General features: G+C 40.2%; 3 protein-coding genes and 1 pseudogene across 5 annotated transcripts; all 4 read left to right on the top strand.

Moving 5' to 3' along the window:
• Positions 1-34: 34 nt before the first annotated feature.
• On the top strand, positions 35-2,822 carry LOC103871672. Its single transcript, XM_018660025.2, has one exon. The coding sequence runs from the start codon at positions 81-83 to the stop codon at positions 2,682-2,684; it is 2,604 nt and encodes an 867-aa protein (XP_018515541.1). The 5' UTR covers positions 35-80; the 3' UTR covers positions 2,685-2,822.
• Positions 2,823-2,870: 48 nt separating this feature from the next.
• Positions 2,871-12,019, top strand: LOC117125718. Of its 3 annotated transcripts, none has more exons than XM_033272798.1 (3): positions 2,871-3,124; positions 3,393-5,818; positions 9,544-12,019. In XM_033272798.1, the coding sequence occupies exons 2-3, from the start codon at positions 3,407-3,409 to the stop codon at positions 9,793-9,795; spliced, it is 2,664 nt and encodes an 887-aa protein (XP_033128689.1). In that variant the 5' UTR covers positions 2,871-3,124; positions 3,393-3,406; the 3' UTR covers positions 9,796-12,019. The 3 variants fall into 3 exon arrangements, with proteins under 3 accessions (XP_033128689.1, XP_033128690.1, XP_033128688.1); XM_033272799.1 differs by lacking the exon at positions 9,544-12,019 and having other exon boundaries at positions 2,872-3,124; positions 3,393-5,044; positions 5,177-6,236; XM_033272797.1 differs by lacking the exon at positions 9,544-12,019 and having other exon boundaries at positions 2,872-3,124; positions 3,393-6,236.
• On the top strand, positions 6,503-9,537 carry LOC103871277 (annotated as a pseudogene).
• Positions 11,990-14,667, top strand: LOC103871278. The gene has a single exon (XM_033272802.1). The coding sequence runs from the start codon at positions 12,046-12,048 to the stop codon at positions 14,509-14,511; it is 2,466 nt and encodes an 821-aa protein (XP_033128693.1). The 5' UTR covers positions 11,990-12,045; the 3' UTR covers positions 14,512-14,667.
• Positions 14,668-14,912: the final 245 nt, after the last annotated feature.

Genomic DNA, 14,912 nt, shown 5'->3' with positions numbered 1-14,912 from the left:
TCAAGTTACCATATAAAGCTTTCATCTTCTTATGGATTCAGGTTGTAGAAAAAGAGAAAGAAGAAAACTTTAATCATCTTATGGATTCAAGTGTAGAAAAAACGAGAGATCCTTGCTGCTTGATGAAAACCCATTTCTTAAAACCTTACGTAACCTCCATTGATGGTCCTGTAGCCGAGCTCCCTCCTCGTCGTCGTCAACGTGTCTCTTCTTCATCAGACGTAAAGGTTCTGACTTTGAGGCGTTTCGACAATGGGGTTGGGTCTACAGATCGTACTTTCACATCCTGGATGCGAAAGATGGAAGCTTTACACGAACCCACTTGGAGAAAAGCTGGGATCTTTGAAGCTATCAAGGCATCTACTTTCAAAATCAGTAAAAACCCATCTTTGATTCAAGCCCTAGTTGAGAAATGGTGTCCCGAGACCAAATCGTTCGTGTTCCCTTGGGGTGAAGCAACGATAACGTTAGAGGATGTGATGGTTCTTCTAGGGTTTTCAGTTTTGGGTTCTTCTGTTTGTGCTTCTGTGGAAAGCTCAGAGATGAGAGGTGCCGTGAAGAAGCTGGAGAAAGCAAGGACAATGATTATGGGGGGCAAAGGTGGGCAAGTGAGACAGTCGCAATGGACTTTGCGTTTCAGAGACAGAGATGATGATTCGTTGGAGCATGAAGCGTTTCTCGCCATGTGGCTTTCGATTTTAGTGTTTCCACATATGTCTCGCCGCTCTATTTCAAGACGTGTGTTCGCTATTGCTGTCCGTTTAGCTAGAGGGGAAAGGGTTGCTCTTGCTCCTGCTGTTCTCGCTAGCGTGTACAGAGATTTAGGTGCCATTACAGGAGATGATGAGTCTTATCATCCCAAGTCTCTGTTGAAGTTAGTCCAAGTGTGGACTTGGGAGAGGTTCAAGAACGTGAGGCCAAAAGCTAAAGAGATACCTAAAGGGGAGCCGAGAATCTCTCGGTGGGAGGGTTTGCAGAAGAAGTATGAGAATGTGAGAATGAGTCTTGATGATTTCGAGTGGCGTCCATATACTAAACCATTACAGAACTGGAACCCTCTTCGGTTTTACGTTGAGGAAGCTATGTGGATACCTATTGATAACGGTATTGATGATGAGTTTGTTGCGTTTGCTAGATGTGTGAGGAGTTCTAAGCTTGTTGGGATTGGTTTTGTAGAGGATTACTATCCTAATCGAGTGGCGATGCAGTTCGGGTTTAGTCAAGATCTTCCTGGTTTGGTTACTCGTCATAGCAGTGACTTCACAGAGAAGGAAGCATGGGATGATTACAATAAGTCTCTTGTTGGTTTGAAGCTGTACATGCCTTCTCGTCTTTCTGCAGGTTCTGTTACTATGAGATACCGAGACTGGTGGGTGAAATCAGTTTCACAGTTTCTTGGTTTTGAGGAGTCAAATGAAACTTGTGATACAAGCAATGCTGGTGAGGATGATGCACTTCTTCAGAAGTTGGGAGAAGGGTTTCCTGCTGAGTTCAAGCGATCTAGGAAACTTAGAATAGCGAGACGTATGGGATCAGTTTCAGTAGAAATGCCACTTAGTGAGTTGTTTCACAAGGAGTTAGCGAAGAGGACAAGTGAGCATTTGAGAGGCAAGCGAGCTCGTGAGGATGATGATGATGCGAATCATACGGATTCTTATGATGATGTTACTATTTCTCAGCTGGTCAAATGTAGAAAGATAACGGGAGGAGATGCTTCTGGATCACATGGAATCAGGAGGAGAGATAACAGTGATTCAGGGATTTATCAAGAGCTTGCTTCTGGTGAAGATGAAACTGTAGCACCACAAGAAGTAGAGAAAAGGAATGAACAGAATGATGAAGAAGAAACTCGAAGCCAAGCAAATGAGATTACTATTCTGCCACCACCAGAGGCAAGACAGACAGGTGTTGCTGCTGTAAATGGAAGAAACAATCCAGAGAATAAGAAGAATGTGGTTGATGATGGAACCAAGGAAGCAGAGTGTTTGCTCCATGAAGACGGAGAGAAGCCATCTCGTCTTGCTACAGGTTCTGTTACTACAAGATACAGGACTGGTGATTTTGGTGCATCAGTTCCAGTAGAAAAGACACTTAGTGAATTGTTTCACAAGGAGTTAGCGAAGAGGACAAGTGAGGACCCGCGAGCTCGTGAGGATGATGATGATGATGAGAATCATATGGATTCTTATGATGATATTACCATTTCTCAGCTGGTCAAATGTAGAAAGAAAGATGGAGGAGATGTTTCTGGATCACTTGGAATCAGGAGGAGAGATAAGGATGATAACAATGACTCAAGGATTTGTCAAGAGCTTGCTTCTAAAGATGATGAAACTGTTACACCACTAGTTATAGAGCCACAGACTGATGAAGAAGAAACTAGAAGTGAAGCAGTGGAGACTGTGGTTATGATCCCATGTATTGGTGACACTGTCCTGTCACCAATGAAGGCAGGAGAAACCTGTGTTGATGTAAATAGAAGTGAAGCAGTAGTGGAGACTGTGGTCGATGCTGGAACCAAGGAAGCAGAGTGTTTGCTTGATGATGAAAGACTGAAACATAGAAAGCTTACAACAGAGGAGCTAGCATTGAACCTAGAGGCACGTTTTATGAAGGTGGAGAAGACTTTGGAAACGATTAGAAACTGGATAACCAAAAAAAGAAACCATATCCAAACGTTATGATCTGAAACAAGACAACAATGTCACATATCACTCTTTTGCATAATCTTGTCAACTTTAACTTAGCTTTATGATGTTTTATGTGTGTATTTAGTTTAGTACTATTTGAAATATATAATCAAAAATGTTAAAATGAATATTTTTTGTTTTTGTGTGTACCGATGATGAGAGACCTTTCATATCTTTGCATTTACCTTAAAAAGGCACTGCTTCACACTGCAACTTTCAGATTTTTTTTAACAAAATTAGAAAAGAAGAGACCTTTCTCTCATTATCCTTTTCTTCTTGGGTTTAGGGTTCCAACAAGACAAAGCTTTTTCAGAAAGACAAACACACACAAAATCTCTGAACCAGTTCCGAGCTCAACATTTTGTCATCTTCACTGTATCAGCCATGTTGTTTCTCAACAAGCCAAGCTTCTTCTCTGTTTCTCTCACGTAAAGGTATCTTCTTTTGAACTCTTAGAGCTCGTTTTGTGTAGGATTTGGATTCCCTTCCTAGATATTGTCTGTGTAAGGCTTAAAGAGCAGTAAAGTTAGAATCTTGGGTTGGATCTGACTGATGCACACATACGTTCTCTGTTTTGCTAACTTGAAAAGTTTGTTGCTTTATTTATTACATCAGTTCAAATGTGTGTTGATTTCTTCAGAACATTCGTATAGACTTGTTATTTGCTCTTAACCTCCTCTGTTTTCTTTGTGTGATCTCCAGCATTTGAACAACTCATGGCTCCTCCCTCTCAGAACATTCCACTTCCTAGTCTCACCTCCACTGATGAATCCAAACTTGACATAAAGGCTCTGTCTTTGAGTGTTTCCTTCCATGGGTGGAGAGAGGCGAACTCACCGTTCAAGTCATGGGCTATAAAAATGTCATCTTTACACAGACCCACATGGAGAAAAGCTGGAATCTTCGAAGCAGTCATGGCATCTACCAAAGGACTCAATAAAGACACGGATCTCCTTCTGGGTATTGCTGAGAGATGGTGTCCTGACACCAACACCTTCCTCTTCCCTTGGGGTGAAGCAACCATCACACTTGAAGACGTAATGGTACTTCTAGGCTTCTCTGTTTTGGGTTCTCCGTATTTTACTCCACTGGATAGCTCAGGAGAGGAGATTCTGAGGACACTGGAGGAAGAATGGGTCAAGATTAGGAAAGGTAGTTCAGCCCATTTGGTAACTAAACTCCAATGGATGGGGAGATTCATGGGCACTTGGGGTGAGCTTGAGCATGCGGCTTTCCTTGGGTTGTGGCTAAGCTACTTTGTGTTTCCAACAAGGTATTGCCATGTTGATAAAGCGGTTTTGTCGATAGCTATTCATCTCTCTAGAGGTACTAGGATTGCTCTTGCTCCTCCCGTTCTTGCTCACCTGTATGCTGACTTGAGTCTCTTGAAAGAGCACATCAGAGGTTTCAAGACAGTGATGTTAAACGACAAAGTTGAGCTGAGTGCCTTGTTTAAGTTGGTTCAAGTTTGGACATGGGAGAGGTTCAGGGAGCTACGTCCCAACAACACTAATCCGTTGCGGCAAGGTGAGCCAAGGTTGGCTCTTTGGGATGAACCGATACAGAAGAGAGCAAAGAGGCCTGTGAGGATGAGAACAAAGCGCAATGTGAGGGAGATACTTGCAAACTCGAAGATGGAGAGCTTTGAGTGGCGTCCTTACACAAAAGCTGTGAGGAACTGGGAGTTTCCTAAGTTTTACCCTGAGAAGGCAAAGTCTGTTCCTGTTGGTCCTGATCTTGATGAGGAATTCATCTCCTTTGCTAGATGCATCAAGGTCTCTGAGCTTGTGGGAAAGGATAGTGTGGAATGCTACTTCCCCAACCGAGTGGCTTCACAGTTTGGATTGCTTCAGGATGTTCCTTGTCCTGTTAATCAAAGCAACCTCTTCAAAGAGGCAGCTTGGGATGAGTACAACAAGCCTATTGATGGGTTGACATTGTTTGTCCCTTCTCGTTCTTCAGTATCTTCTTTTACTTCAGTGTACTGTGAGTGGTGGAGGAAGGGTAAGCGAGCTGTTGAACTAGCTGAATCATTAGGTGATGATGATACATCTAAGCCTGTTCCTTCTGGTTCTAAGAAGTCATTGAAGCGAGTTAGTAAGGAGGATGAGACTCAAATGGATCGTTATAAGACACAGGTTCCACCAAGAAACATCAGAAGAGGTGATGATGATGCATCTGAGCCTGTTGCTTCTGGTTCTAAGAAGTCAATGAAGCGAGTTTGTAAGGAGGATGAGACTCAAATAGATCGTTATAAGAGACAGGTTCCACCAAGAAACATCAGAAGAGGTGATGATGATGCATCCGAGCTTGTTGCTTCTGGTTCTAAGAAGTCAATGAAGCGAGTTTGTAAGGTGGATGAGACTCAAATAGATCGTTATAAGAGACAGGTTCCACCAAGAAACATCAGTAGAGGTGATGATGATGCATCTGAGCCTGTTGCTTCTGGTTCTAAGAAACGGAAGTCAATGAAGCGAGTTTGTAAGGAGGATGAGAAACAGGTTCCATCAGAGAAACATGAGGAAGATGATGGCTTAAGCGTTGGTCAAGCAATGAGATTGAGAAAGAAGAACACGGATGTGTGCTCATCTGATGAAAACCACTCCTTAGATTCTCCTCCTAAGGTACTGCCATCAAGAGAAGTGGGTCAAAAGCTGAGAAAAGAGTTTTCTGAAAAACTCAAAAGGTCTAGATATCTTAGTGGTGGATCAGCTTCAAGAGAAGTGCCAACTAATGAGCTGTTTAACAAGGAAGTAGTGAAGAACAAGAGTGAGCATTTGGGAGACAAGCGAGCTCGTGAGGATGATGATAACATTACCACAGCTGAGATGGTCATAGACAGAGAGAAAGGTGTAAGAGATGCTTCTGAATCACTTGGGAAAAGAAACAGTAGAAGACTTGAGAGAGAGAACAATGATTCATGGATCCGTCAAAAGCTTGCTACTAAAGATGAAACTGTAGCACAACAAGAAGAGACGGGGAACAAAGTAGGGAAGAGTAAGGTTCTGTGCTCAGCTACTGGTAACAACTCTTCAGATCCTCCTCTTGGTGCTAATGGAAGGGTAGTTGACGTTGATGTGTCACGACCAGAGACACGACAAGAGTGTGAAGATGAGGTTGGTGTCAAGGCTGAGAAAGAGAAGGCTATAGTCGGTGGTCGAAGCAAGGAAGCAAAGTGTTTGATCCATGAAGATGGAGAAAACCTGAGATCCAATGAGAAGGAAGAAGATGGTAAGAGTTTGAAGCAGACAAATCTTGCAATAGATGAGATATCATTGAGCCTAGAGGCACGTATGATGAAGGTGGAGAGGACTTTGGCAAAGATTAGAGAGTGGAAGACCATAGAGGGAAACCTGGATAAAAATGGAATTACTGCTTAGGATCTCATGCAAATAAAGTCACACGTTCTCAACTTTCTTAGTGTGATTTCTTTTGGTGTTTGCATAATGTTTAGAACTTTCTTATTAGAGACAAATCTTTATGATGTTTGGTGTGTTTTGGATCATATGTGGATCTGGTTAATGTTAATGGTTTTATGATTATAGATTTTTACAAATTATTACAACGAACATGCAAAACTTGATCAAATACGAAATAGATTGAATGAATATTAATATATTAACTAATGTCTATTAGAAAACACTAGGATGAACTTTGACCAAGTTACATTGCAACAGTTTTTATAAGATAACAACACTCTTAACATTCTATTTATAAAATTTCACATCGGAAATAAGTTTAAATCAGTTATTTAAACTGAAAATTAGGACCTCGAAACAATGTTTACAGATATATGAACAGTTAATATATCTATTGAACTGAAAAAAAATCAAAACTAAACCGAAAACCCAATGAGTAACTCGAATATATGCTTAAAATATTAATTATATTTAGTTTTAAAATTAATAAATATTCTAAAAATACTATTTAAAAACCAAATTAGCCAAAATCTGGACGACAATATTACTTTTTATCCAATATATTAATAATTATCTTGATTACTCGATATATACAAATTGCCTAAATATTTTTCATCTGAAATATTTACAACTTATCGGAGTTATCCGATATTTTATCCAAAAATATGATTTTTATCCGAATTATTCAAAATCATCTCAAAGACAGGAACCAAACCAAAACCGAATTACTCGAAATTTTATCTGAACCGAACCAAAAACCAAAATAACAAAACTAAAACCAAAGCCAAATTGATAATTACCCGAACAATACTTATATCTTTTGAACCAAAAAACTGAAGTGTACAACTGACTAGAACCAAACCAGAAACTTAAATAAAATAAAAACAAACTGAAATGAACCAAAAATCGAACGTCCATGCCTAAACATATTAGTGAATATACATATGGATTAACAACTTTGTTAACAAAAAATAATTACACGCTTTCAAAGCGCATATCAAAATCTAGTAACACATTATAACTCAAACATGTTTGGTTTTGATTTCCTTGGAGCAAGTTTCTTTGGTCAGTAAAATCAAGATCCATGTTTGATTTGGCACAAGACAATTCAAATGCTCAACTGTAAAATTTGTCACTATTTTAAAATAAAAATCACTCTTTTTTTAGTATTCTTTTTGCAGGTTCACAAAAGACAAAAAATGTTTTTTTTTTCAGAAGATAGATATTAATTGATGAGACCTCTTATTAATTGCTTTCTTCTTCAAATTACCTTAAAAAGGAAACTGTTGTATTCCTGATTCATCACCTCTGCAACTCTGCAACATCATTTCTAACTTACTTCAAACGTTAAATCATAAAAAGAAAGAGAAGAGTAAAAAAGAACAAAGCTTTAACTCCTTATCTTCATCTTCGTTTCCTTGAGAAACTAAAAAAACAAACTCTGTTTCACCATCTTCATGGAAGAATCCGAAGCTAATAAGCTTCCTCGTCAAAGCCGCCTAAAGGCTCTGTCTTTGAGCGTTTCCTTCAGAGGGTGGAGAATGGCGACCTCAGCTTTCAAGTCTTGGGCTATAAAAATGTCTTCTTTACACGAACCCACTTGGTAAAAAGCTGGAATCTTTGAAGCAGTCATGACATCTACAAAGAACATCACTAAAGACTCAGATCTAGTTCTTGGTATTGCTGAGAAATGGTGTCCTGACACCAACACCTTTGTGTTCCCTTGGGGAGAAGCAACCATAACACTCGAAGACGTTATGTTGCTTTTAGGCTTCTCTGTTTTGGGTTCACCTGTGTTTACTCCTTTGGATAGCTCAGGAGAGAAGATTAAGGCGAAGCTGGAGAAAGAATGGGTCATACTGAGGAAAGATAAAAAAGCCAATTATAGGGTAAATCAAGTAGCTTGGATGAGGAGGTTCAGAGAGAGTAGTGATGAGCTGGAACATGTGGCTTTCCTTGTCTTGTGGCTAAGCTACTTTGTGTTACCGTCACGGTACCATCATATGGATGAAGCTGTTTTTTCAGTTGCTATTCTTCTCTCAAGTGGTGTAAGGATTGCTCTTGCTCCAGCTGTACTTGCACACTTGTATGCTGACTTAACTCTCTTGAAAGACCACACTATGGATGAGAAGATTGTGCTGAGTGCCTTGTTTAAGTTGGTCCAAGCTTGGACATATGAGAGGTTCAAGGAACTATGGCCCAAACACGCTAACCCGTTGCTAAAAGGTGACTCAAGGTTTGCTCTTTGGGATGACTTGAAACAAAAGAAAACAAAGAGCAATGCGAGGAAGATACTTGCAAACTCGAAAGTGGAGAGCTTTGAGTGGCGTCCCTACACAAAAGCTGTGGAAAACTGGGAGTTTCCTCAGTTTTACCCTGAGAAAGCGATGCGGGTTCATGTTGATCAGAATCTTGATGAGGAACTCATCTCCTTTGCTAGATGCATCAAGGCATCTAGGCTTGTTGGAATGGATAGTATGGAGTACTACTTTCCTAATAGAGTGGCTTCACAGTTTGGATTGCTTCAGGATGTTCCTTATAGTCCTGTTGTTAACAGGAGGAACAACCTCTCCAAAGAGGCAGCTTGGGAGGAGTACAACAAGTCTATTGATGGATTGACATTGTACATCCCTTCTCGTTCTGCAGTATCTTGTTTTACTTCAATGTTCTGCGAGTGGTGGAGGAAGGGTAAGCGAGCTGTTGAACTAGCTGAATCATTAGGTGATGATGATACATCTAAGCCTGTTCCTTCTGGTTCTAAGAAATGGAAGTCAATGAAGAGAGTTTGTAAGGACGATGAGACTCATATGGATCAGGTTCCATCAGAGAAGGATGAGGAGGATGATAGCTTAACCATTGCTCAAGTAATGAGATTGAGAAAGAAGAATACAGCTTCTATGTGCTCATCTGATGAAAACCCTCCTAAGGTACTGCCATTAAGAGAAGTGCTTCAAAAGATGGGGAAAGAGTTTCCTGAAAAACTCAAAAGGTCTAGATATCTTAGAACACCAGCAAATGTGAGATCCAAAATGGTAGAATGTGGTGGATCAGCTTCAAGAAAAGTGTCAAATAATGAGTTGTTTCAGAAGGAGGAAGTAGTGAAGAGGAAGAGAGAGCATTTGGGAAACAAGCGAGCTTGTGAGGATGGTGTAGGAGATGCTTCTGAATCACTTGGGAAAAGAAACAGTAGTAGACTTGAGAGAGATAACAATGATTCATGGATCCGTCAAAAGATTGCTACTAAAGATGAAACTGCAGCACGACGAGAAGAGACGGGGAACAAAGCAGGGAAGGATACGGTTCTAAGCTCAGCTAAGGGTAACAACTCTTCTGATCCTCCTATTGGTGCTAATGGAGGAGTAGTTGACATTGTTGTGTCACGACCAGAGACAAGGCAAAACTGTTATGATGTGGTTGATGAAAATAGAAGCAAGGCTGAGAAAAAGAAGACTATAGTCGCTGGTGGATGCAAGGAAGCAAAGTGTGTGATCCGTGAAGATGGAGAAACCCAAAGATCCAATGGAAAGGAAGATGTTGAAGATAGTTTGAAGCAGACAAATCTTGCAATAGATGAGCTAGCATTGAGCCTAGAGGCACGTATGATGAAGGTGGAGAAGACTTTGGCAAAGATCAGAGAATGGAAAACCATAGAGAGAAACCAGGCCAAGAATGGAATATCTGCTTAGGATCTCAGGCAAACAATGTCACATGTTCTCAACTTTTTTGGTGTTTTGCATAATGTTTAGGAACTTTCTTATTAGAGGCAAATCTTTATGACTTTTGGTGTGTTTTGGTTCAAGTATGTACTTGGAAGATCTCTCAGTTTGGAGGAGAATCATTACACTTCCGCTTTTGTTCTATTTAACTATTTTGGGTTTGATCCAAGAAATAGTTTACCTAGTATTATCATAGACTTCGTCTCATTGGTTAAACGTTGTGGCTTAAAACTTGGAGAGACTGCACTCTCTTACTGTTATATTCCAAGCAGGAATGAAAGAGATGATTCAGTCTCTAGACAGATCTACTTGACATTCCATTTGAAAGCTCCTTCACTGATGAAGACGTCTCTTCTTATTTCAGGTAATGTTAAGAGAGAATCAAGCCATCATTGTTTCTTTGTTTGTTGTTGATAGTGTGATGGTATCTTCTTTGAGGATTATATTGGCTCGTTAAACCTTACAAGGAGAAAGGAAAGATCCTTCAAAAGTAATGTACCAACAACGGTTTGGATTCCTTTTACTTATTATAGTTTGGTGAAATGATAGCAAGTGGCAACAGCTAATGGAGAGAGGGAGCTATTCTGCTTCTTCAAGTCCTTCTGGAATGGATCTATATGAATGTCACATGGGTTAGTTTCTATTTTGAGTTAAAACGTGTTTTGTTGTTTCTTTCTTTACTGAGATTGTAACTCTTCAGTTGTCTTTTCATTACCAGGACCAAGGATGCTTCCAAGGAACACAGAGGAGATGATGAGAAGGAAAGCTGAGCAAGAATGAGCGTAGTCTTTCTATCGGCTCTCCTGCTCATCTCCCACCTTGGTTCAACTATAGTCTTCTCTTTCAACCACAGAAGGTTGTTGTTATTATTGTTGGCCTCTGCATTTAAGCTTTCTTTTATTGGTCTTTATTCTCCTTCCTTACCAGGTGATAGTGATAGATCATAGAGGTGAAAGCCATCTTCAGCTAGTTTTCTTTTAGTTTTTGGGTCCTAGTTCTGGTGACAGGCAAACGCTGCACATGTTACGTTTACCATGATTGTATAAAATGCATTTGTTTTCTTGGAACTCACTCAAAGAGTGTCAAAGCCTTGAGGCTAAAGGTTCAACCTCTAATACCCTTATTGATGCTTTAACCGAACCTATAATACTAAACCGGAAATGTCCAAACCGAAATTTTAGTATTAAATTGATTGGTATTGAGTTTCTAACGATGAACTATCTGAACCAATTTATTCGGTTTAAATATTACTGTTCCTATTTAAAAGAGATCATCTTTATTGTGTGTTCATTTAGTGGAGTTTTAGTGATGATAAAGTTGGTGATCATGCCTCTCCTGAGGTACAGCCTCTAAGTGGAGTTCTTCAGAAGATGGGAGACGTAATGGAATCTGAGATAAAGAAATGCAAGACTGGTGGTTGTGGTGAATCAGTTGTCATAGATGTGCCACTTAGTGAGCTGTTTCACAAGGAGTTAGCGAGGAGGTCAAGTGAGGATAATGAATTAATGATGATGAGAATCATATGGATTCTTGTGATGAGACCATTGCTCAGTTGGTTAAATATAGAAAGAAAGATATAAAGATATGGAGGAGATGCTTATGGATCACTTGGAATCAGGAGGAGAGATAACAATGATTCAAGGGTTTGTCAAGAGCTTGCTTCTGGTGATGCTGAAACTGTAGCACCATCTTCTATAGTTCGGTTTTGATTTCTTTGAATCAGTTTCTTTAGTCAGTAAAATCAATCCAGGCTTGCTTTGATACAAGCACAATTCAAATGCTTTTTTTTTTTGGACAACTGTAAAAATGTGTCACTGTTATAAAAAGAGCTTTTCCACGCATATGGTGCAATTTCTAAAAATAAAATATATTTTTTAGTATTCTTTTTGCAAGCTCATAAGAGACAAACACTTTTGTTTCAAAAGATAAAATATTTATTGATGAGCCCTTTTATTAGTAACTTTATTTTTCAAATTACCTTAAAAAGTAAACTGTTTTTTTCCTGCTCCACCACCTCTTCAACTCTGCAACATCATTTTAACTTCCTTCGAACGCTAAATCACAAAAGACAGAACAATAAGAGAGAAAGACCAAAACTTTCTCTTCCATCTTTGTCTCCTCCAGACATAGAGAGAGAGAGAAGAACAAAACTTTCTCTTCCATCTTCATTTCGTGAAAAAGAACCCATTTTTTTTTCAAAAACCCTGTTTCACCACATCCATGTACGACTCTGAATCTTCTCCTCCGGACTTAAAGGCTCTGTCTTTGAGCGTTTCCTTCCCTGGGTGGAGAAAGGCCACCTCAGCTTTCAAGTCTTGGGCTACAAAAATGTCATCTTTGCACAAACCCACATGGCAAAAAGCTGGAATCTTGGAAGCAGTTATAGCATCTACCAAAGGATTCAACAAAGACACAGATCTCGTTCTGGGTATGGCTGAGAGATGGTGCCCCGACACCAACACCTTCCTCTTCCCTTGGGGTGAAGCAACGGTGACATTAGAGGATGTCATGGTTCTTCTAGGGTTTTCTGTTTTGGGCTCACCTGTTTTTGCTGCTGTGGATGGATCAGGAGAGAAGACTGTGGGGAAACTGGAGAAAGAATGGGTCAAGATTAAGAAAGATAACAAAGTCAGTTTCGTAACTCAAGTCACATGGATGGGGAGATTCATGGACAGTGGGGATGAGCGTGAGGTTGAGGTTGAGCATGCGGCTTTCCTTGGGTTGTGGCTAAGCTACTTTGTGTTTCCAACAAGGTATTGCCATGTTGATAAAGCTGTTTTGCCGATTGCTCTTCATCTTTCGAGGGGTAGTAGGATTGCTCTTGCTCCTCCTGTTCTTGCTCACCTGTATGCAGACCTCACTCTCTTGAAAGACCACATCAGATGTTTCAACGTGACAACAGGGGTTAACAACAAAGTGGAGTTGAGTTCCTTGTTTAAGTTGGTTCAGGTTTGGACATGGGAGAGGTTCAGGGAGCTACGGCCCAACAACACTAATCAGCTGCGGCAAGGTGACCCAAGGTTGGCTCTTTGGGATGAAGCGAAACAAAAGACAATGAGGAGCAACGTGAGGAAAATGACAAAGAGCAATGTGAGGGAGATACTGGCAAACTCGAAGATGGAGAGCTTTGAGTGGCGTCCTTACACAAAAGCTGTGAAGAACTGGAAGATTCCTCAGTTTTACCCGGAGAAAGCAATGTGGGTTCCTGTTGGTCCTGATCTTGATGAGGAATTCATCTCCTTTGCTAGATGCATCAAGGTGTCTGAGCTTGTGGGGATGGATATTGTGGAACACTACTTTCCCAACCGAGTGGCTTCGCAGTTTGGGTTGCTTCAGGATGTTCCTTGTCATGTTAACCGGAACAACCTCTTCAAAGAGGCAGCTTGGGATGAGTACACCAAGCCTATGGACGGATTGACATTGTACATCCCTTCTCGTTCTGTAATATCTTGTTTTACTTCAATGTTCTGCGAGTGGTGGAGGAAGGGTAGTCCAGTTGTTGAATCATTGACACCAAGAAACATCATAAGAGGTAGTGATCATGATACATCTGAGCATGTTCCTTCTGGTTCTAAGAAACGGAAGTTAGTGAAGCGAGTTTGTAAGAAGGATGAGACTCGTATGGATCTTTATCAGACACAGGTTCCATCAGAGAAGAAAGAGGAAGATGATAGCTTAACCATTTCTCAAGTAATGAGATTGAGAAAGAAGAATACAGCTGCTATGTGCTCATCTACGGTAGTGCCATTAAGAGAAGTGGTTAAAAATATGGGAAAAGAGTTTCCTGAAAAATTCAAAAGGTCTAGATATCTTAGAACACCTACAAATGTGAGATCAGAGGTAGTAGAATCTGGTAGATCAGCTTCAAGAGAAGTGCCAACTAATGAGCTGTTTCACAAGGAAGTAGTGCCATTCAGTGAAGTGGTTCAAAAGAAGAGAAAAGAGTTTCTTGAAAAGCTTAGGTCTAGATATCTGAGAAGACCGACAGATGTGAGATCCGAGATTGCAGATTCTGGTGGATCAGCTTCAAGAGAAGTGTCACTTAATGAGTTTTTTCAGAAGGAGGAAGTAGTGAAGAGGAAGAGAGAGCATTTGGGAGACAAGCGAGCTCGTGAGGATGGTGTAAGAGATGCTTCTGAAGCACCTGGAAAAAGAAACCATAGACGTGAGGCAGATAACAAAGGTTCATGGATCCGTCAAAAGATTGCTTATGAAGATGAAACTGTAGCAACACTAAAAATCAAGCAAAGGAGTGAAGAAGAAGAAGAAACGGGGAACAAAGCAGGGAAGAATATGGTTCTGAGCTCAGCTAATGGTAACAACTCTTCAGATCCTCCTCTTGGTGCTAATGGAGGAGTTGACATTGTTGTGTCACGACCAAAGACAAGGAACTGTGATGATGAGGTTGATGTTAATGGAATCAAGGCTGAGAAAGAGAAGACTATATATATAGTCGCTGGTGGAACCAAGGAAGCAAAGTGTGTGATCCATGAAGATGGAGAAAACCAGAGATCCAGTGAGAAGGAAGATGATGGTAAGAGTTTGAAGCAGACAAATCTTGCAATAGATGAGATATCATTGAGCCTAGAGGCACGTATGGTGAAGGTGGAGAAGACTTTGGCAAAGATTAGAGAATGGAAAACCATAGAGAGAAACAACCAGGACAAAAATGGAATTACTGCTTAGGATCTCATGCAAATAAAGTCACACGTTCTCAACTTTTTTGGTGTGATTTCTTTTGGTGTTTTGCATTATGTTTAGAACTTTCTTATTAGAGACAAATCTTTATGACAGTTTGGTGTGTTTTGGTTCACTACTTACGCTTTTTTTCCATTAAAACTATCTCAGCTCTTGGCAATGTATACAGCAGGTATCAGGTGCAAATGTGGTTATGAATGATCCAAAGGGGCATTAGACCAAGCTCACTTTGCTCAAAGCCTTCTCCATGCTTTCATTCTTTGGGGTCAAAGTTGATTGCTCTCTTTTGCAAAGCATTTCAAATCTCAGAAAGCAGCAAGTTACTTCTACTAATTGCTGTGGCAGAAAAAAAAGTTGTCTATCTGTTCTTTATCTGTTATCCAAACTAA

The sequence above is a fragment of the Brassica rapa genome, chromosome A06 (assembly GCF_000309985.2).
Source record: "Brassica rapa cultivar Chiifu-401-42 chromosome A06, CAAS_Brap_v3.01, whole genome shotgun sequence".
In the NCBI taxonomy this organism is placed as follows: domain Eukaryota; kingdom Viridiplantae; phylum Streptophyta; class Magnoliopsida; order Brassicales; family Brassicaceae; genus Brassica; species Brassica rapa.
Note: the sequence above shows the minus strand (reverse complement) of the source record. Positions and strands in the feature narration are given on the sequence as shown.